The sequence below is a fragment of the Eptesicus fuscus genome, chromosome 18, assembly GCF_027574615.1.
Source record: "Eptesicus fuscus isolate TK198812 chromosome 18, DD_ASM_mEF_20220401, whole genome shotgun sequence".
NCBI lineage: Eukaryota > Metazoa > Chordata > Mammalia > Chiroptera > Vespertilionidae > Eptesicus > Eptesicus fuscus.
Window position 1 is genome coordinate 34,368,019 of NC_072490.1, and position 21,248 is coordinate 34,389,266.

Here is a 21,248-nt window from a genome sequence, read left to right on the forward strand (position 1 = left end):
AGCTGTAAAATAACCTAGCCAAAGACAAAGAGCCAGAGAATTGGATAGATAACACTAGGAAGTCCCTCAAAAAGACACTTAAAATCTTTTCCATTTTAGTTTTTCACAGTTTTTGCTGAAACTCTCCCATCCTTCTGGTGATCATAACTAATTCCTAAAGATTTTTCTTGGTCACAAAATGATTGGTGTCATTAGGTTTGACTGGATTATTTACATAAGTACAGTAAGAGTGTTAATCAGACAGACATCCTTAAATTTTCTTTGCAAATCCAGAGTCAGACAGTTTTGAGCAGTGATATTGTATTTTTAAAAAATTGTTTTTTAGAGAGAGGAAGGGGGAGAGAGAGAGAGAGAGAGAGAAAAACACACATCAATCAATTGTCTCCCATGCCCCAACTGGTCATCGAACCCACAACCTAGATATGTGCTCTGACTGGGAATCAAACCTGCAACCTTTTGGTGTACGGACAATGCTCCATCCAACCGAGCCACCTGGCCAGGGTTTGAACAATTATTTAGGCTATAAGATTAACTTCTGTATGGAAGTTTTCATAAGGAATCTTAGAATGAACTTTTAAACACCTCTATTATTTACTATTCCAAGGTTAGGAAACCATGTCTAAGAAACTCTCTCACTAGATTTCACCTGCAGTGTTGATAAAGTTGGATGAGTTAATCTTACCTTCAAGTCCCCAACATTTGCTAAGGCTTACCAGGAAGTAAGTGACCTCCTTTATCACCTGTAAGCCAGGGACCCTGTAAATACAGGCATCAGGTCAGTTTCCTGGGAAGGCTTCTTTATAGGCATTGGTTCCCTATATAAAGTCAGCTGTTGTTCCTTAATGTGGTTCTCTTTTGGTTTCTCACCCAACAGAAAATAAGTATTTATCATTCTTCAACAGAGACCATCAAGTGGTCAACCATAAAAATCAAATTCTCAATCAGTGCTGCCATCAATGAGGGGTAACTTATCAACTGTGCTTAAACCAGAAACAAAAGCAAAATCAGCAAGAGAAAAAAATTTTTTGAGAGAACCAGAAAGTCAGCAAAATTAAAGTTCTAGTGCCACATGAGATTTACTTTGGGATTTAAGAAGAGATATACCCGTGCTAATTGCAGCTAATGAGGGCCACTTCTCTGGCAACTCTTAAATCCATTGGCATCTTGGTGGAACCTCAGAAACTGTTCTAGGATAATATTTGTTGTTGTTAATCCTCACCTGAGGATATTTTCCCATTGATTATTATAGAGAGTGTAAGGGAGAGGGAGAGACACACAGAGAGAAACATCAATGTGAGAGAAACACATCCAGTTGCCTCCTGGTTGCCTCCTGCATGCACCCCGACCTGGGCTGGAGCCTACAACCAAAGTATGTGCCCTTGACTGGATCAAACCTGGGACCCTTCAGTCTGTAGGCTGATGCTCTATCCACTGAGCCAAACCAGCTAGGCTGTTTTAGGATAATTTTTAAAGGTATAATAATGTCTCTCATAGAAATATACAATGAACACTTCTCATACACAGGGTCTACTTGAGACCCAGGCAACTCTTCAGGGCTGCTGTCTTCCATATATGGTAGCTTATCCAATCAAGGCAGTTTTGATCTTATGGCACTTTGTCTCAACACAGGCTTCAGTGATCTCAATGGTAACAAAAGAGGATAAAAGAATCTCACACAGTGTCTGGTTTGGCTTTCTGTGAGCAGTGAGATTACAAAAAATTTTTACTTTCTTTTATGCCCATTTGTAATTTCAAAATTTTCTATAATGAACACGATTGTCTTAAAAGAAGGGATATTAAAAATGCTAATAAACAGAATTAAGCAGACATCAGCTAGTGTTGATGCTAGTGGTGATTTTTTTTGACATTGTTTTTATATAAACAAATACTCTTTGGAAAGCAAAGACAAAACTTGTGTTAAGTCATTAAATTTTTTATTAATTTTTTCTGAAAGGCCAAGATCAGGGTTCTGTTCCTTTAGACACAGAAGAGAAATTTATGGAACACTGGTTTCAACCCAGAATTTTCTTCAAATTCATTTAAGGGGCCCAACCTGTGTGGCTCAGTGCTTGAGCATCGACCTATGAACCAGGAGGTCACTGTTCCATTCCCGGTCAGGGCACATGTCCAGGTTGCAGGCTTGATCCCCAATGTGGGGCATGCAGGAGGCCGCCAATCAATGATTCTCTCTCATCATTGATATTTCTAACTCTACCTCTCCCTTCATCTCTGAAATTAATAAAAATATATTTTTTTGAAAAATTAAGATGCTTTGGATTCTATTCAGAGGGCTTTATCTGATTTAAATGAAAGAATGCTATATGAAGTTGGTGAATACTGTTTGGAAAGACCTTCTTTGACCTTTCAGTACTGTGATAGCCTGAGCTTCCAGCTCTGTACTTAACTAGAACAGAAATTATCACAACTTTAGGCTCATAGAAAGGACTGTACTATACTATATCAAACTGTTGTCATGTCCGATTTTTTTCTGCATATTAACCAGAGAGAAATGTTACTAGATATTATACATTGTACATGCTACACTGTATTTTGTAATCATTAAAATTCTTGATGATTGCAGTCCCCAAAACTGTTTTTACAATAGAAGAAATAAAGCTCATTTTTGATAGCTTGCCTAAATCCCAAAGTGAATTTTAAGGGCAGGAATAGTATCCTTAAGGTGTTCAGTTCTTTCATGCAATATTGCACGTATTCAATAAATAGTATGTGATAGTACAGGTACTTAGCCTGGGCTTACAGTTGTGATGTTTTAATCTGTTGCTTAAACTTCACAGAACTCTAATGCCTTTCATTCAGAAGAGCTTTTTTCTCTTTGTCTGTAAGAATAAGACTTTAGGGTCACATGTTCAGTTTTCTTTTCCTTGATCAATTTTCATTTAAATGGTTTTGTGAGCCTAATGTGAAAACAAGGGAAGAAACATTAGGAAAGCACGTAAGAAATCTGTTCTGGCAATCTTTTGTTAATCCTTTATCAAAGCATGGGTAGATTGTTTATTTCTTTGTATTTATTAAACCACGCTACCTAAATGGTGTTACTTTATTTAGAATGTTTTAACATTCTTTAAGTTATTCTCTAAATCTTATTTCGTTTTAAGTGAGAAGACACATAATGTTGAATTAATGTCCTGTAGCTTTAAATCCAACCAGTTTGGTGCCTTTCTCTTATAAAAGATGCTCACAGCTCGAGAAGAGAGGCAGATACTGTTTGTGATCTCCATTCTCAGACTTCATTTGCATTAGCAGCTATAGCAAACCACACACATGCACACTCACACTCACATGCACATGCACACGGATATTTGTTTGGCAGAAGCTTTCTGTTTATTCAGCACAGAGTCCTCCCAGGCTCTCAGATATAGAAAGCTCTAAGAATTGGTGCAGCAGACAGAACCGGAACTGTACGTAGGCTGAGGTGGGCACTGCGGAGGATTGGCTATGCGGGATGTTGATGTGGTGCGGCTGTACCTGCCTGTTCTGTGAAAGGCCCTTTTCTGAGTCTGTGAAGGTGAGAGGCCCAGGGATCCACTAGAAGCTTCATTTCGGCTGGCTCTTTGGTGGGGGAATGAATTCCCAGTGGTAGCTGTCCTCATTTACAGCGTTATTCTCGGAAACCAAGTACGTGCAGCCGTGACAGACTATGCCACAGCTCCTCTGCAGCTTGGAAACTGGGACAAATGGAAAGAGCTTATAGCCAAAAGAGGTTGTGATTTGTTTTCACGATCCAAGCTTGCTCTGGCAGTGCACAAATGAAGGATGAGCTTTGTGGCAAGCAAAATCAGCAGACTGCCTGACAGGGGGTTTTGGTAAGATAAATGTGTTGCTTGTGTTTTGTTTTTGTTTGCTTGTTTGTTTTACTTTTCTATATCAGCTACATAGAATTGTGTCTGCAATAATTAAAACATTTTGCAGATTCACATTTGATTGAAAGGGATGGCTAAGGGAACCAGAAAGGAAAACATTATTTCTGGTCATTCAGTTGTGACCTTCAGAGATAATTATCACGTTTTCTCAGATATCCGGAAACTGGCAGAAGCCAAGAATTTACAGAGCCAAGAATGCTAACAGATAATCTTTCCCTTCTTTGAACAGTCATATTTACACCTTTCCTCCACCCTACTTTTCTACCCTTCCCCCACCCCTCCCCCTCACACCAGCTTTTTCCTATGGCCTGAAGTGGAAAAGAAAAAATAAAGGCTTTCTGCTCTTACTGAGTTGTTGTCCCTGGAACAGTAATAAGCTAATATAAGTATGGAGGTAGAGGAAGGCAGGATGAGGAGTCTGCTGTTTTCATAGCTGTGTGTTGGTGAGCATTTGTCTTGTATTCACCATCATTGCAGATCAGTATCAAGTGGATGTTAGTGCTGTATCTCTTTTTCTGTACTGTGATTTAATCCCTTTTATGTGTTCTTTTTTGTTTACAAGACCCCGTTTTAACATTATGAAGCCTTTTTCTATTGCTATTAATACATATTAGCTTTTATTAGAGTAAGAAAGTAGCCTTGAAATATTTATGGACTCCAAAATATATAAAGACATTTTCTCTTTAAATCTAGGTTTTGCTTTCAGTACCTTCTGGAGTCTTGATTTTTGAATCTTTACAAGTTAAAGAAATGGGCAACATTAGATCTGTGAAATCTTACCGGAATCGACTTGCTCTAATCTGCTTTAAGTTGGATCCTGTTTCTTTTGTTTTGCTAAGCATGAAGGTTTACTTTTCCTCATGCTAAATAACTTAGGCAAGTATTGCTGGAAGGTATAGTACCTTTTATTAGTCTGCCTCAGATCTTGTTCTCGGGCCCCTGTCTCACTAGTAGAGAGAGCCAAACTTCCTAGATGTTTAGAATGGGCATTGAAGAGATCCTGTGCCCTGACTTTTTGCTGACTCATTGGTTATGTAAGCCTTGTAACCACAACTGTCCATATACTTCATTAGGTAACTGGGCAGGTGGTCCCCTTCCTGACTACTCACCTTTTCCTCTCTTAACATCCTTCTGCTCCTTCCTTAACCTTTTTTGTTAACACTTTCACCAAGTGAATTTTCAAGCAGTGGACAAACAAATTTTTTTCTTTTGTCTTTACTTGAATTGCCATGTTAACTGTGTATTTTCATCTTGAGTATTGATAAAATTCCAAATTCTGTATTCTCTTGACTCATGTAACATATAGTAATAATACTTTTCTTCATTTATGACCTGGTTAAAGTAACAACTTCTTTTTCTATCTTTGAGAGCTCAGTTCAAATGCCCCTGTTCAAAGAATTCTTCTATGACCTCCCAGTTGTTAACGTAAGAAACATTCAAACCTGTGAAGAATTTTTGTGTGTTTATTTGAGCCAAACTGTTGACAATTGCCAGAAAGCAGAATCTCAATGGATTGAGGTAATGCTCTGGAGAATGGAAGTTTTGTACCTTGTTTTATATATTACAGTCAAAAGAGGGAGATGTAAGTGGGTTACATGAAATCTTCGGTGATAGATTAGGGAGGTGGGAAAAAGCAAAGTGGCTGCTGAGGTGGGGGGAGGGATCCCTGGGATTAGATAAAATGATAGACACATAATTCCTTTACTTAGGTCTGTGCAGGACAGTTAATGGTCAACAATTAACTGAATAACAATGAGGGGATTTGTGGTGCTTTGAGGGATCCAGATAAAGGGAAATTATTTTGTTAATCAGGCATGTTATCCTAGATGCAAAAAGACAAAAGGACAGGCTTAGTTAAGGTGAATATTAACCTTTGTTATGGAAAAATACTGCCTTAGGACATAACTACCCACCATAAACTGCTTTTAGTTTAAAAAAAGTTTTAATTTCAGACCATCCTTTGTGGTTACTTTAGGTCTCTAAATTTGCCAGGCTGCCATGCAGGCCTTCCTTGAGCTAGTCAGGTTAGCATGTGGCCCCTTTTTGTCCATACAGTCTAAAGTAGATTTCTCTCCCTTACTTTATTCCTTTTCTCACATCACTTTGTTCTTTTTCTTCATACCACTTTCAACAATTTTTATTATTTGATTATTGGTTTTTCTGTCTTTACCACTTTCTCCCCCTCAGCCCTAAGCATTGTGAAAACCGAGACTTTGTTTTGTTCATCAGTATATGCCCAAGCACCTAGCAAAATGCCTGGCTGAGAGTTGAAGAAAGGACAAGTACACAGTATCGCATGTGCAACGGCCCTATGGTGAGAAGAAACTGGATGAACCAAACAGGCTGAAAAAGGCCAGCATGACCAGAATAGGGGAAGCATGCTCTAAGATGAAGCTAGAGAGAGAGATCCAGAGCCTAATCACATAGGACTAACTTAATAGACCCTTTTCAAATTCTTGTTCTTAATATTTGAAGATTTGTGGGAAACTACTAAAATAATTTAAGCACTGGGTGATTTAGGACTTCTTTTTAAAACAAATTCTCCAGCTTAACTGAGAGCCTAAGTGAATGCAGATAGATTGATTATTCAGAGTGAGTGATTCAGGAGAGAGATGACAAGGTGGTGGCAGTAGAAATAAATAGCATTAGATGGAGAGTATTATAATTTGATGGAATTAGGAAACTAAAATAGATAGGACTTGATATTGGATTTGATAGAGGTAGAAAGCATATGTCAAGATTGGTTCCTGGGCTTTGGTTTTGTTTGGACATGTGTAACCTGATGGATTATGATGCTTTTCCTGAGATACAAAATGCTATAAGAAAACCAGTGTTAGAGGAGAATTGTGGTTGTGGTTTGGTAGTCAAGTAAGTCTAGATTCAAAGCAGATTATATAACTCTTACCATTGGGAAGCCTTCAGTGATATCCTTGGAATAAAGTCCAAAACAGTAGTTTAGACCTACCTTCAGAGCTCATCTCCCACCAAAGGCTCTCCTATGCCATACTTTTACAGCCTCATGAACCATTCAGTTACCATGAAGGTGTTATTACATTTCAGCTTCCAGACCTTTCCTCATACTAGGCTGTCAACCTGAAATGCCTTTTCTTCTCTTTTTATCCAAAATTTCTTCCTTCAAAGTTCATTTCATTTGTCACCTCCTCCAAGAAGCATTTTCTGTTCCCTTTCCTCTTCATAATAAAAATATGTGTTTATTGATTTGAGAGAGAGAGAGAGGAAGGAAGAGGAATAGAGAGATACATTGATGAGAGAAAAACCATTTATCAGCTGCCTTCTGCATACCTCCTACTGGGGATCGAGCCTGCAACCCGGCCATGTGCCCTTGCTGGGAATTGAATCATGACCTCCTGGTTTATGGGTCAACACTCAACCACTGAGCCACACCAGCTGGGCTGTGTTTTGGGTTTTCTTAATTAAAAATGTTTTTATTGATTTTTTGGTTGCCTTCTGTTAGCACCCCGACCAGGAATCAAACCTACAACCTTGATATATGCCCTGACTGGGAACCGAACTGGCAATCTTTCGGTGCAAGGGACAACAGCCAACCAACTGAGCCACACCGGCCAGGGCTGGAAACGTTAGTTTTAGAAAACTATTATAATATTAATTTTTATTCTATCAGAAACCAAACATTTGTTTTTGCCACACCTCCCACTAACCTGTCAAGCGCTTATCTGATGCGGGGGGAGCGAGCAGGGAGCTGATCTTGTTTTAATGGAACCTGAGTAGGAATCGAACCGGTGATTTCTTGGTTCATGGGTCAGTGCTCAACCACCAAGCCACACTGGCTGGGCTCAACTTAAATTCTTTATGCTTCAGTTTCTTAGCTATAAAGTAGAAATGATAATAATTAATACCCATCCTGTAGTATTGTTGTAAGAATTAAACAATTTAGTAAACATACAAAGAATTTAGGACAGTGTCTGGCACATAGTAAGTACTATACTATATATATTAGCAGCTATGAATTGTTGTTGTTGTTAACCGGATAGGGTATGTGAGAGGAAGAGGAATCAAAGATGACTCCAAGGCTTTTGATCTGAGCTTGGGAATCAGTGAAATAGCCATTAGCTGAGATGGGAAAGACTGCACAAAGAGCAGGTTTGGGGGATATCAGGAACTCAGTTTTGCACATAGTAATTTTTTTAAAAATATGTTTTCATTGATTTTAGAGAGGAAGGGAGAGGGAGAAAGAGAAACATTGATTGGCTGCCTCCTGTACATTTCCTGAACCAGGGATCAAACCTGCAGCCTGGGTATGTGGCCTGACCAGGAATCGAACCAGCAACCTTTCAGTGCATGGAATGACACTCAACCAACTGAGCCACACCCGCCAGGGCTGTACATAGGAAATTTGAAGTGACTGTTAGGCATATATGTAGAGATATTGAGTAGATAGTTATATATCTGAGTTTAGAATTAAGGGAAGTGTGGGTTGAAGGTATACATTTGGAAGTTATTAGCAAATAAATTATATTTAAGACCATTTTAAGAGAAAAGATTAATTATATCCTAAAATGAGATTGGGAATGTATAATTAGGACAGGTCCTTCTTAAAGCCTCTACTCTTCAAAAGCTGCCTAAGAGGCCTAACAATAGCCAGTTAGGAGAGAGCCAGATTATCACAGACCCCATGGAGCATTCCAAATTCTTTCATTGCATTAGAATTTTATTTTATCAAAATTACTTGAAATAAATAGGATTAACTGAGTCTTAGAAATCTTTTGTCTCAATGAGACTTGTGTCATAAAAGTATTTGTATGGATTTAACTTGTAAAGGGGAACTTCTAGGGAATTAACTTGTAAAGGTGGGTTTACCAATTGGCTTATCTGCATATGGATTTTTTATGCTTGTTTAATCCTCACAGAGGATATGCTTTTCTTTGACTCTAGAGAGAGAAAGCTAGAGGGAAAGGGAAAGAGAGAGAGAAATATCAATGTGAGGGAGAAACATTGAATGATTGCCTCCCGTATGTGCCCTGACCAGGAATCGAACCCAAGACCCTTCTGCACACAGGATGATGTTCCAACCAACTGAGCCACATTGGCCAGCACACTTTACATGTATTTTTAAATCCTCAGCAGTGAAAACGTTTCTATGTTACCTTCTTTTACTGGTGAGCATTTACTCAGAAAATAGACTATTTTTAGCATTAACAGGTATGTGTGCTTCAGACTATCACTTTTCATTTTTTAAAGCATTTTTATTGATTTCAGAGAAGAAGAGAGAGGGAGAGAGATAGAAACATCAATGATGAGAGAGAATCATTGATCGGCTGCCTCCTTCACGCCCCCTACTGGGGATCGAGCCTGCAACCCAGGCATGTGCCCTTGATCAGAATCGAACCCAGGACCTTTCAGTTTGCAGGCTGATGTTCTGTCCACTAAGCCAAACGAGCTAGGGCTCATTCTTCATTTTGAAGTCATGTTTTTTGAATAACCCGTAGCCTGAGTCACTGTTTTTTGCAAACAAAAGTTAAAATCTTAACATTAGAAGGAAACTTGGATCATCTCATCAATCAGTGTATATGACATTCTTAACATGCAGACGTGAAAGTATGCACTTGAATACTCCAGTAGCATGCAGAAACTGTTATCTCCTTATTTCAGTATATGTCACTTATTTTTTCTTTTAAGTATCAGGGAGAGATCTTTCTCTTAAAAATCTTTTAACTTATCTATAAAATAAATTTTCTTAAATGGGTGACTTCTCAGTTTCCTTCCTATAAGCTCAGAGAATCTGTGCTTATAAAAATAATTCTAAACCATAACAAAGCATCTTATTGTCTACTTACACTATCACTACTAGGATTGCAGGCTCCTAAAGAGCTTTTTTGGGGGGTGGGGTGGGATACCTCAAATGTTTAACGTAGGCCATGTCCATAGGAGGCATTGTGCAAAATGTTGTTAAAAGAACAATAAATCATCTGGCCAGGCTCACATGTATCCATTAAGTCCAAACATCAGGCCTAAAGAATATCTGGCAGTGGTAATTCTCAATGATGTCTTTCACATAAGCCAGGAAGTCCGTCCTTTGGTGACAAAGCAATTCTGAGCAGCAGCTCTAGATCCTATAATGGATATTTTGCAGTTGGGTTGGAGGAGGGTGGGCCAGATAGGATGTTAATAATCTAAACTGATATTCAACCCAGTCAGTAGTTTTTATTCGGCAGCCCTGGAAGGATGGGTATCATCTATTGGAAGCTATTTTTCTTGCAAAAATTCTGACATTTATTCCATTCATGGTAACATCGGCTCAGTTGCTGCCTGACATATGAGATCTAGAAGGATCATGCTAAGAAGATGCTGGTGAGCATTTATATTAAACAGAAATTCACTGTGTGTCTTCTTTGTACAAGGTATTATGCTAGCTTCTTGGGGTCCAAAGATAAATATGCCATAACCCCTGCCCTCAGAAACTGTCAGTGGAGACAAGACACCTAAACAGTCATTTCAACGTAATATGATAAGAACAGTGATAGAGCCCTAGCCGGCTTGGCTCAGTGGATAGAGCGTTAGCCTGCGGACTGAAGGGACCCAGGTTCAATTCCAGCCAAGGGCACATGCCTGGATTGCGGGCTTGATCCCCAGTGGGGGGTGTGCAGGAGGCAGCCCATCAATGATTCTCTCTCATCATTGATGTTTCTATCTCTCTCTCTCCTTCTCCCTTCCTCTCTGAAATCAATAAAGAAATATATATTTTAAAAAAAAAGAACAGTGATAGAAATGTATATACAGATATATGGGAATATAAAGGAAGACTTGTTAATCCAGCTGGGAGAGAAGTTGTCAGGAAAGACTTCCTAGAAGAGGTTACACCTGAACTGGGTCTTGAAGAATGAATAGTAGTGAACCAGAAAAGGGAAGGAGAGCAAGCCGTGGACTGGCTGAGGGAACTGTATGTGCAAAAGCCTGGAGGTGTGAAACAGCATGCCACACCAGTCAGAAGAACCAAATGATAGTTGTGACTTAGCATATATGGATTTAAATTTAAGGTTTCCGTTATTCCCAAGTAATCCATGATAGAGCTTTGTTTTTTGTGTGTGTTTGGTTTGTTTTGTTTTTTATCATTTTGCTTTAGCTACAAAGCTGGTGAGAAAACCCCACCAGAATTCCCATTTGAGCAAGCATGTCCTCTACTCGTTACCACATATTCAGTATCACCCATGAAATGATTTTAAAACTTTGTCTTTTATGTAGATAAACCTGGAATATGCTGGTGGTAGAAAAAAGAGTAGGGCCTTCCTGGCCAGCATGGCTCAGTGATTGAGTATCGACCTATGAACCAGGAGGTCGCGGTGCGATTCCTGACCAGGGCACATGCCCAGGTTGCGGCTCTATCCCCAATGGGGAGCAAATATGATTCTCTCTCATCATTGATGTTTCTCTCTCTCTCTCCCTCTCCGTTCCTCTCTGAAATCAATTAAAAAATTTTACATACATTTATATATATACACACACACACACACACTCTCTCTCTCTCTCTCTCTCTCTCTCTCTCTCTCTCTCTCTCTCTCTCTAGAGGCACGATGCACGAAATTCTTGCACGGGTGCGGTCCCTAGGCCTGGCTGGTGATCAAAGCGCAAGCATCTGGCATGGAAGGGCAGGTTCTAGCTGACCTCTGGGCCCTGGGCAGCACCTGGGCCCCTTGGTCCCCACGCACCCCACCTCCGCCTGAGTCACAGCATCCGAATCCCCACACAGAGATGCAGTGAGCGAGACAATGCAAGCCGGGGCGCAGCGTGGGCCTCTGGGCCAGCCAGCGGCGCCACATGGAAGCCTGGTGGGCAGCGCGTGCTCTCCGGGCTGGATCCTGTGCGAACCCACGGGGAGCTCGACCGGCCCCTGTGGTCCTGGCGGCTGCAGCCCAGCTCACCCGGAAGAGGCCACGTGGGTGCGGGGTGGGCTCCTCACAGGCACCCAGAACCTTGAGTGCAGGGGGCTTCCTTGGCATGTGAGCCCTGGTGTCCTGGGGGAGGGTAGCAGGGGGAGTGAGAGCGAGCTCGGTGGACACCCCGTATTCTCACCACACCTCCGTCCCCATCACCCCCACCCCTAGGTAGCCAGCGAGAAGTCGCAGGCCCCCGTCCAGGCGCTGTGGGAGGTTGGTCACTGCCACCCACCCCCCATTCCAGCCCAGGGCCTGGCCCTGATAGGGCGATCAGGGCCTAATCAGCAGGGCGATCGGGCCCCTACTCACACCCACCTAGGCCTGGCACCACCCGCTCACCTGCTCCACCATCCTGCCACGGTCCCGCTCTCGTCAGGGCCCGTTGGGGCCGGCAGCACTGCATTGCTGTCGCCTGCCATGTTCCGCGCCGCCCCCTGGTGGTCAGCACACCTCATAGCAAGTGGTCAAACTCTCAGTTGAGGGGACAATTTACATGTTAGACTTTAATTATATAGGAAGATATATACACAAAATCATTGGGGGGAGGCGGTGTGGCGTGGAGAGAGCAGGGCCTAAAATGGTTCTTAGTAGAAAAAGGAAGTTTGAGACAAACTAGACTGTAGTTCCAAATTCAGAAGTGACAGGATTATTATCATGAGTATTATTTGTATATCAATGATTTTTCAAAATTTAAAAAAAATTAAGCAGTAAAACTTTGTGGGGTTTTTTTATTATTATTGATTTTTTACAGAGAGGAAGAGAGAGGGATAGAGAGTTAGAAACATCGATGAGAGAGAAACATTGATCAGCTGCCTCTTGCACACCCCCTACTGGGGATGTGCCCGCAACCAAGGTACATGCCCTTGACCAGAATCGAACCCGGGACCTTTGAGTCCGCAGGCCGATGCTCTATCCACTGAGCCAAACCGGTTTCGGCTAAAACTTTGTTTTATTTTTCTAAGCAAAATTTCTCCATCATACCCATATAAAATAGATGAAAACAGAGATAATCAGGATTCCAGGAACTCTGTTAACTTGGCTCCACTATTCCCTTTATTGGTGGTCCAGACACATCTCCATAGAACCTAATATTGTTCCATGTACCCAAGTTCTGTGAAAAAGTGATTTCTGGGACTTACAGGAAACACTCCAGTCTGTACAAGAATTATCAAGTGAGAAAAAATTTTAGTGACAACTGAAAAGGCCTGATTTTTAGAATATAAGCTGAATCTTGACTTTAGTTCCAAAGTAAAAAATGGAATACTTAGAGAAAAAGCTTTTTGTCTGTAGACTAGTGGAACTTAGTCCATTTTTATTTTCTACTACCCCCACTTGAGATCTCTCTATTCCACAGCACAGCAAACTAAATGTCAGTCAGAATTGTACATGAAAGAATTTCTCAGTAGAGTGAGAAGGGAAGGACTTATAATTTCTACAGTGAGACAGTGAAGATAGGCGAAAAATACCGTCATGATTAAGATATACTTTCTGCACAAAATGCTAATAGATTGTGGGATTTCTTTTCTTTTTGGTAGGGATTAGGTGGGGGAGTTGGCAAAGGAAAGCCTCAAGAAGATGACAAAATTCAAACCTAGAGCTATATGTCTCCTAAGGCCAGACGCTTTCTTCTGTTTTACTTCCTCAACACAATCTGCCTGGAAGAAAAAAAAAACCTGATAAGACCAACCAGAGCATCTTTAGGTTTATTATTGACTAGAACCCCGGTGCATAAAATTCGTACACAGGAGTCGGGGATCCCTCAATCTGGCCTGCACCCTCTCCAATTCGGGACCCCTCGGACATGCTTCTTGCAATCTGGGACCGCTGGCTCCTAACCGCTCGCCTGCTTGCCTGCCTGATCGCCCCTAACCACCTCTGCCTCAGCCCCGCACCCGAGACCCAGGATTCCCTCCCTCTGGCTGGCCACAGGCAACTGGGACCCGGGCCAGCCACAGCCGTAGGGAACTGTGGGCAGGTGGCTTTGCCCAGGCCACAGCCGCAGGTGCCCAGCTTTTCTCCCTCTCCCGAGCTGCAGGAGCAGGTGCTGGCGCCTGGGACCGCGGGGCGGGCAGCTTCTCCTGGGCCCGGCTTTGTCAGGAAGAAGGTCCAGATGGTCGTCTGGAAGACATCCGATCTAATTAGCATATTACCCTTTTATTAATATAGATTAGAAGAAGATTCCTGTGTAGTTCTTAGGGCCAAGATTATGAATCTCTAGGGATTACTATTTATATTGGATTTGGAGGGTGCTCTCCCCAAAATCAAATATTCTATCCTATTGCCCCCACTAAGTGCACTTGAATTGAACCACACACTCCAATTTTGGTTTAAAACATGGTCAGTTTATCTCTGAGATAAAATTTTTAGCAGAACAATGGACTGGGTCTGCAGCATCAGTTTACATCGCCCATTCTATGAAATAGGCCCTGGAAAAGATACACTTCTAGTCAAGTTTCTATTTGTTTTCAGATTACTTACAAAGATTTCCACGCTCTCCAGCCCCTTCTTTTACTCTAAAAATGTTGCTTTAATTTTCTCAGAAATGATGTAGATTATTTAGTGTGCAGAATATGAAATTTCCTGAAAGAGAGCTAATACTCTATAAAGCATAGATAAGATGACTTTGGCATACTAAGGTAGGGGCTGTCATCTTTTGAAGATACTAATGTCAAGTCAGAGATTTCTGAATCTATTCTAGTTAAAAATTTGGATTTTGAATAATGAACCAGGTAAGGAATAGAAAAAGATAACTTCTTGAATGCTTACCATGTTTGACAGGCATGATCTGATTTAGCACACATTTAACATATTTTCAGATAATCTCGTGAGACAATGTTAACTCCATTGTGTAGATGAGAAAACTTAGACTCAAAGAGAACAAGTAGGTAGCCCAAAGACATACAGCTAGTGAGGAGGCATGCAGCCAGATTTGAGCTTAGGTCCTTTTGCCCTTGTCCTTGCTTTTTGCACAATATTGCCTTTAACATGATTGTTCTCAAAGCCAGGTGTTGCCATGTTCTGACACTTTCATTCACTTAGAGAAAATAGATAGATTTTTAATATGTTTGCAAATGAAAATTGTAAGCCATTATAAAGCTTATCTAATACTCTGCCCTAGATGGCTCTACTCTGCCCCTGATTAATTGGTGTTTTGAGGTGTCTGTTTAAATGTTGTTTTGGGCTGTTTTCTGATAATTCATTTAGATCAACTAATAGATAATTTAAGCCTTGCAAATGAATTCTTAATAGTAAGAGACAAACTGCAAACAAAGCAGTAATGTCTGCTTGTTATAGCAACAATTAGATATGAATCATAGCTTTGTAGCACATTGCCTAGCTTATAAGTAGTCAATATATAATATGTTTTATCAAAATATATTTAACTGACTGAATTTTGGTCCTAGATTTTTTTTTAATTGATTTTTTACAGAGAGGAAGGGAGAGGGATAGAGATTAGAAACATTGATCAGAGAGAAACATCTGTCAGCTGCCTCCTGCACACCCTCTACTGGGGATGTGCCCACAACCAAGGTACATGCCCTTGACCGGAACCGAACCTGGGACCCTTCAGTCCACAGGCCGACCCTCTATCCACTGAGCCAAACCGGTTAGGGCCCTAAGTTTTTTTCTATACAAATTAATTCTAACCTCAGCCATAAATGTCTTTGACTTGCTACATTGATGGATATGACCAGATCTGTAGGCCCTCACGATATCAGGGTAGCCCTATTGAGTAGGTGATACTGCTATTGCTGCTGTTGTCAAACTGCCTTGTGGTAAGGTAGTAGGAGGCACCTCAAAGTCAGTTCATCTGTAAATTAGTGATAAAAATTCTACTTTTTTGGGTTGTGAGGACTGGAAGATAAGCTAACCAGGTGCCTAGCCATAAGACCAACTATTCAGAAATGTGACTATTATTATTTTACTGTACTGTTGAATTACATTATTCCTTTGGTTTAGACTCTCTACATATACACTGAGTGGCCAGATTATTATGATCTCTGAATGCATAATAATCTGACCACTCAGTGTATATCCTATATAATAAAAGGCTAATATGCAAATTGTCCCCTCGACCAGAGTTCAACCAGCAGGCAGGCCGACCAACTGCCCATGTCCCCTCCCCCTGGCTAGGCTGGCCGGACCCTACCCATGCACAAATTCATGCACCGGGCCTCTAGTGTGTGTGTGTGTGTGTGTGTGTGTGTGTGTGTGTGTGTATGTGTATGTATGTGTGTGTGTGTGTGTGTATATATATATATATATATATATATATATATATATACACACACACACATACTAGAGGCCCGGTGCATGAAATTCGTGCACAGAGGGGAGTTGTCCCTCAGCCCAGCCTGTACCCTCTCCAATATGGGACCCCGATCCCACCAGGCAGTCGGTCATCCCTCTCACAATCCAGGACTGCTGGCTCCCAACTGCTTGCCTGCCTGCCTTCCTGATTGCCCCTAACCGCTTCTGCCTGCCAGCCTGATCACCCCCTAACCACTCTGCTGCCAGCCTGTTTGCCCCCAACTTCCCTCCTCTGCCGGCCTGGTCACCCCTAACTGCCCTCTCCTGCAGGGTTGATCACCTCCAACTGCCCTCCCTTGCAGGCCGGGTGCCTCCCAACTGCCCTCTCCTGCTGGCCATCTTGTGGTGGCCATCTTGTGTCCACATGGGGGCAGGATCTTTGACCACATGGGGGCAGCTATATTGTGTGTTGCAGTGATGATCAATCTGCATATTACTCTTTTATTAGATAGGATAGAGGCCTGGTACAGGGGTGGGGGCCAGCTGGTTTGCCCTGAAGTGCATCCTGAATCAGGTGGGGGTTCCCTTGGGGCCTGGGGCGGCCTGAGAGAGGGGCCTGTGGTGGTTTGCAGGCTGGCCATGCCCCCTGGCAACCCAAGCGGAGGCCCTGGTATCTGGAATTTATTTTCCTTCTACAATTGAAACTTTGTAGCCTGGAGCAGAGCCAAGCCTGGGGCTCCCTCCGAGGCCGGCAGCCATTTGTGTTGGGGTTATAATTGAAACTTTGTTGCCTTAAGCGGCTGGGCCCGGCCAGGGTGTGTGGAAAGCTTTGCTTCCCCTGTTGCCTGCGGCAACCCGGGCCTGTTCTCTCAAGCTCCATCCTGCTGCCATTTGTTTGAATTTGTTTACTTTCTATAATTGAAACTTTGTAGCTTGAGTGGAGGCTTAGGCCTGGCAAGGGCAGGCGGAAAGCTTGGCTTCCTCTGTTACCTAGGAAACCTTGCTTTCTGTGGCTGTAGCCATCTTGGTTTGGGTTAATTTGCATACTTGCTCTGATTGGATGGTGGGCATGGCTTGTGGGTGTGTCGGAGGTATGGTCAATTTGCATATTTGTCTATTATTAGGTAGGATTAGAGACTGAGTGGCCAGATTATTATGCGTTCAGAGATCATAATAATCTGGCCACTCTGTATATCCCTTGTCTGTGCCTGAAATGTAAAAGATTTAGGAAGGAAGTGTTAACATAAAAAACCATTAAAACCTGTAAAGAATTTTTGTGAGTTTATTTGAGCCAATCTGTCAACAATTGCCAGGAAGCAGAACCTCAATGAATTGAGATAATGCTCTGGAGAATGGCAGGTTACATCTGTATTTATACATTGCAATCAAAGGAAGGGACCTAGGTGGGTTACATGAAATCCATTGGTAATGACTAGAGAGGCAGGAGAAAGCAAAGCAGGGAAACCCCTGGGAATGGATAAAAAGTAAAATGATAGACACATACTTAGGTGGGTGCAGGAACAATTAACATGATAATGAAGAAATTTGTGGTATCTGTCCTGGCACCCAGCACTTTAGGTTGTGCCCCAAGGGGTCCAGAAAAAGGGAAGTTACAAGTTACCCAGACATTTCAAAGGGTATGTTATTACAGATGCAAAAAGACAGATAGGCTCAGTTAAGGTAAAGGTTGACCTTGTCAGTGAAGATACCAGCCTAGGATGTAACTACCCACCATAACTGCTTTTAGTTAAAGTTTAATTTCAGACCATCCTTTGTGATTACTTTAGGTCTCTGAGTTTGCAGGACTGCCAAACTCAGGTTAGCTTGTCAGGTTAGCATGTGGCCCCTTTCATCCACTGAAGTATATTCTGGAATCTTTTAATATTTGAATTTTTTAAAAGAACCAATTAAATGATATAAAAGTAATAGCTAGTAATAGCAGTTACTCTGTGCATGGTATTGTTTTGAGCACTGTTATATTTATTGACTCATTTTATCCACACAGCAGTTTTCTGAAATGGGCATTAATATTATCCCATTCATTTTACAGTTGATGCATTTTACAGTTGAATCCAGATGGAAAAACCTGCTTTAGGAAGGGAATCTTAGCATATTCACCTTAAGGATATTCACAGTAGCCTATCTGAATTAAGTTTGGTAGATAGGAAGGATCCAAGCAGGAGACTATTAGCTAGACTCCCCTAAATCCCATTGTTTCTGGGTTGCCTAGCAGGAATTTGGCCAGGAGTGTGTTTCACTCTTTTCTCAGCTACCTGTGAATTGCCTATCTCCTCTTCAAAATCCCAGACCCATACCCCTTTTCTCCTTTGTCCATATAGTATGTAAGTCTCTACAGCCCAGTTTGTTTCCAGACTCATTATTATGACACCCCTGATATAAATGTTAACGTAAAAAACATTTAGCTTAGCCCCCACAATATGGATAACCTAATATGCTAGCAAAGGCTGTTGGAAAAAAAGAATCACTTTTCAGTTGTTGTCTTCATAACTCATGGCTAAGTCAGGCACTTCCAGTGCTAAGTATTTGTATCTCTAAGGGCTTTGTTCACAGCTGACCTATAATTCTTCAGTGTAGTATATCTTCCTCTTTCCTCCTCCACTCCTGCCCCTCTGTCCTCTGTTCTCCTCCCCTCCACTCCCTTCTGCTTCCAGTTTCTCTTTTCTCTCTCTCCTTCCTTTTTTGAGGATAGTGCCTGCCAAAATTGGGAGTAGTTAGTGAGTAATCCAGTGACTCATGGTTTCAGGTGTTAAAACTATCTTCCTGCTGAAGCTGTGGGTTAGTTTCCTTTGGAAGCTGAGGACTGGGTTCTGTCAGCTGAGCTCTTGCAGGGGAGCCATGCACTGGAAGGACATAGCCCAGGTAGGAAAGAAGTCCGATTAAAGCCTGGTTTATTTCTTTAGTTACTGGGTAGAGAAAACAACTCACATCTCAACTGATCATTTGTAAATAATTGTATTAAAAGTGTGTTCGTTTTTTTTGTTTGTTTGGGTTTTTTTGTTTGTTTTTTTCCAGTTCTAAAGATTCTAATCTCTTGCCCTAACCGGTTTGGCTCAGTGGATAGAGGGTTGGCCTGTGGACTGAAGTGTCCCAGGTTTGGTTCCGGTCAAGGGCTTGTACCTTGGTTGCGGGCACATCCCCAGTGGGGGGGAGGGGGTGCAGGAGGCAGCTGATAGATGATTCTCTCTGATCGATGTTTCTAATCTCTATCCCTCTCCCTTCCTCTCTGTAAAAAATCAATAAAATATATATAAAGATTCTAATCTCAAAGCCATCTTTTCACTAGTATAGTTAATTTTTATCCTCCCAGAGTAATAAACTTGATTTCCATATCTGTATTTCTTTAGACAACAGATTACATATAAGTTGATATTCAAATGAATAACAACCTAAGAAAACTAAACCATACCTACGCTGGTAGTCTTGGATCAAATTATATTTCGTATTTGCTTCCCTTTTATATTGTGGTAGATTTTGAGCTATTAAACATAAGTACATAGTCAGGGTCATATTATCTTTTATCAGTGGAAGTAGGGTTCTTGGGGTACCGCTGAAATAAACATTTCCGGAGGCCCTCACGAGAGGGTGTGATATGATAGAAAGCTTTATTTCCTTGGAATTATACCCCTTGGTTTCCAAAGTCCCATTTCTCTTAGTTCAGTCATAGAAGAAGTATAGCTGGGGTTTCAGTAAAGCTAGAAGCAAAGCCAGTGTCTAGAGTTTCCTTTCCATGTTGGAGCCAGGCTAACTGCAGTCTATTAGTCCGTTGTGTATGGGGTCCACATGGCCATGGACCATGTGGGGGAATGCAGGGGAGCAGGAACAAAAGAGCCCCATAAGCCCAGAGTCACAGGAGTCCCAAAGAGCCAAGAGCACAAGAGAGCAAGTTTCTTTGTTCAGGGAATTAAGTATCCAAATTTTGCTTGCAGTTGCCATCCCCATTCTGGCCAACTATCTCTGTCCCCAGATGTGATTGAGAGTCAAGTATCTTCCCTATGTCATCCCAACTTTACTGGGCATGCGACTATCTTCCCTTTGTCCACTCCCCTTCCCCCAGTGTTTTGTGGGGAACATGACTATAATACCTGGCCTTCCCTTTGCTCCTTTCCTATCCTATATAATAAAAGGCTAATATGCAAATCGACGAACCGCAGAACGACTGGTCACTATGATGTGCACGGACCACCGGGGGAGACGCTCAACACAGGAGCTGCCCCCTGGTGGTCAGTGTGCTCCCACAGGGAGCCGGGCTCATAGCTGGCAAGCACTAAGGACCCACCCCTAAGCACTAAGCCGGGCGCACGGCTCTGTGGCAGTGCTAAAGACCCCTTGAGGGATGTCCACCGGGGGTCCCGGGCTGGGAGAGGGCGCAGGCCATGCCGAGGGAAACCCCCCTTCCCCCAGTGTACCGGGCCTCTAGTTATTAATAACTAGTTAATTACAATGGTATCAATATTACATACTGTAATTATGGGATCTGAAATCCCATTCAGAAAGAAAATCACACAGTGGGAACCCTGTACAACCTAAGAGAGTGAACCTAAGGCACTGAAGAGTTGAAACTCTTGGCAACTTGATTATCTGGAACTTTGGCTCATCATCCTCCCTTCTGCTGCCTTCCTCTGGTCTTTTCACTTCTAGTTAGCATGTACCTAAAAGATGAATAGGGCAGATGGAGGAAGCGATACAAAACAGTTATTGTAAAGAGAGAGAGAGAGAGAGAGAGAGAGAGAGAGAGAGAGAGAGAGAGAGAGGGAGGAAATAAAAAGGAAAAAAAATAGTTATTGCACTAGCCCCTAACTATTCTGGATGGTGTGTTTTTTTATTAGTGGAGTATAATGTCATTTTATTACTCATTTTGGTTTTAAATTATCTTTTGATTTTATTTAAAGGCACAATATTTCTTTTGTGTTCATCTAGAAAGAAAATAATATTGTTTTATTCACATCAATAGTAATATATTGAATTCATTAATGAACTCAGTGTGTTTTAGAGTTAGAGATCAGAATAAATTCTGTTCAGAAGGCAAACTGAGGAGATACAACCAAGATGAAAAAAAGAGAATGCATGTCTGGACTGGCAAGTTAATTATTAGCATTTTATGAACATTTCAGAATTGGTATATTATTGTCATCATAAAAATGTAATTCAACCTTTTTTAATGTGAGAGTAACCTATATACAGT

The 21,248-nt window shown here is 41.6% G+C and overlaps 1 protein-coding gene across 6 annotated transcripts in view; it reads left to right on the forward strand.

Moving 5' to 3' along the window:
* TMCC1 (transmembrane and coiled-coil domain family 1) overlaps positions 1 to 21,248 on the forward strand; it is a 181,490-nt gene that overhangs the window by 115,312 nt on the left and 44,930 nt on the right. The window contains exon 1 of one of the 6 annotated variants that reach the window (XM_028127740.2): positions 18,865 to 18,925. The exons of the other annotated variants lie outside the window; for them this stretch is intronic. Coding sequence (XP_027983541.2) covers positions 18,902 to 18,925 — 24 coding nt within the window. The 5' untranslated portion in view covers positions 18,865 to 18,901. Of the gene's footprint in view, positions 1 to 18,864; positions 18,926 to 21,248 lie in introns of those variants that run through there. 6 annotated transcript variants of the gene reach the window in all.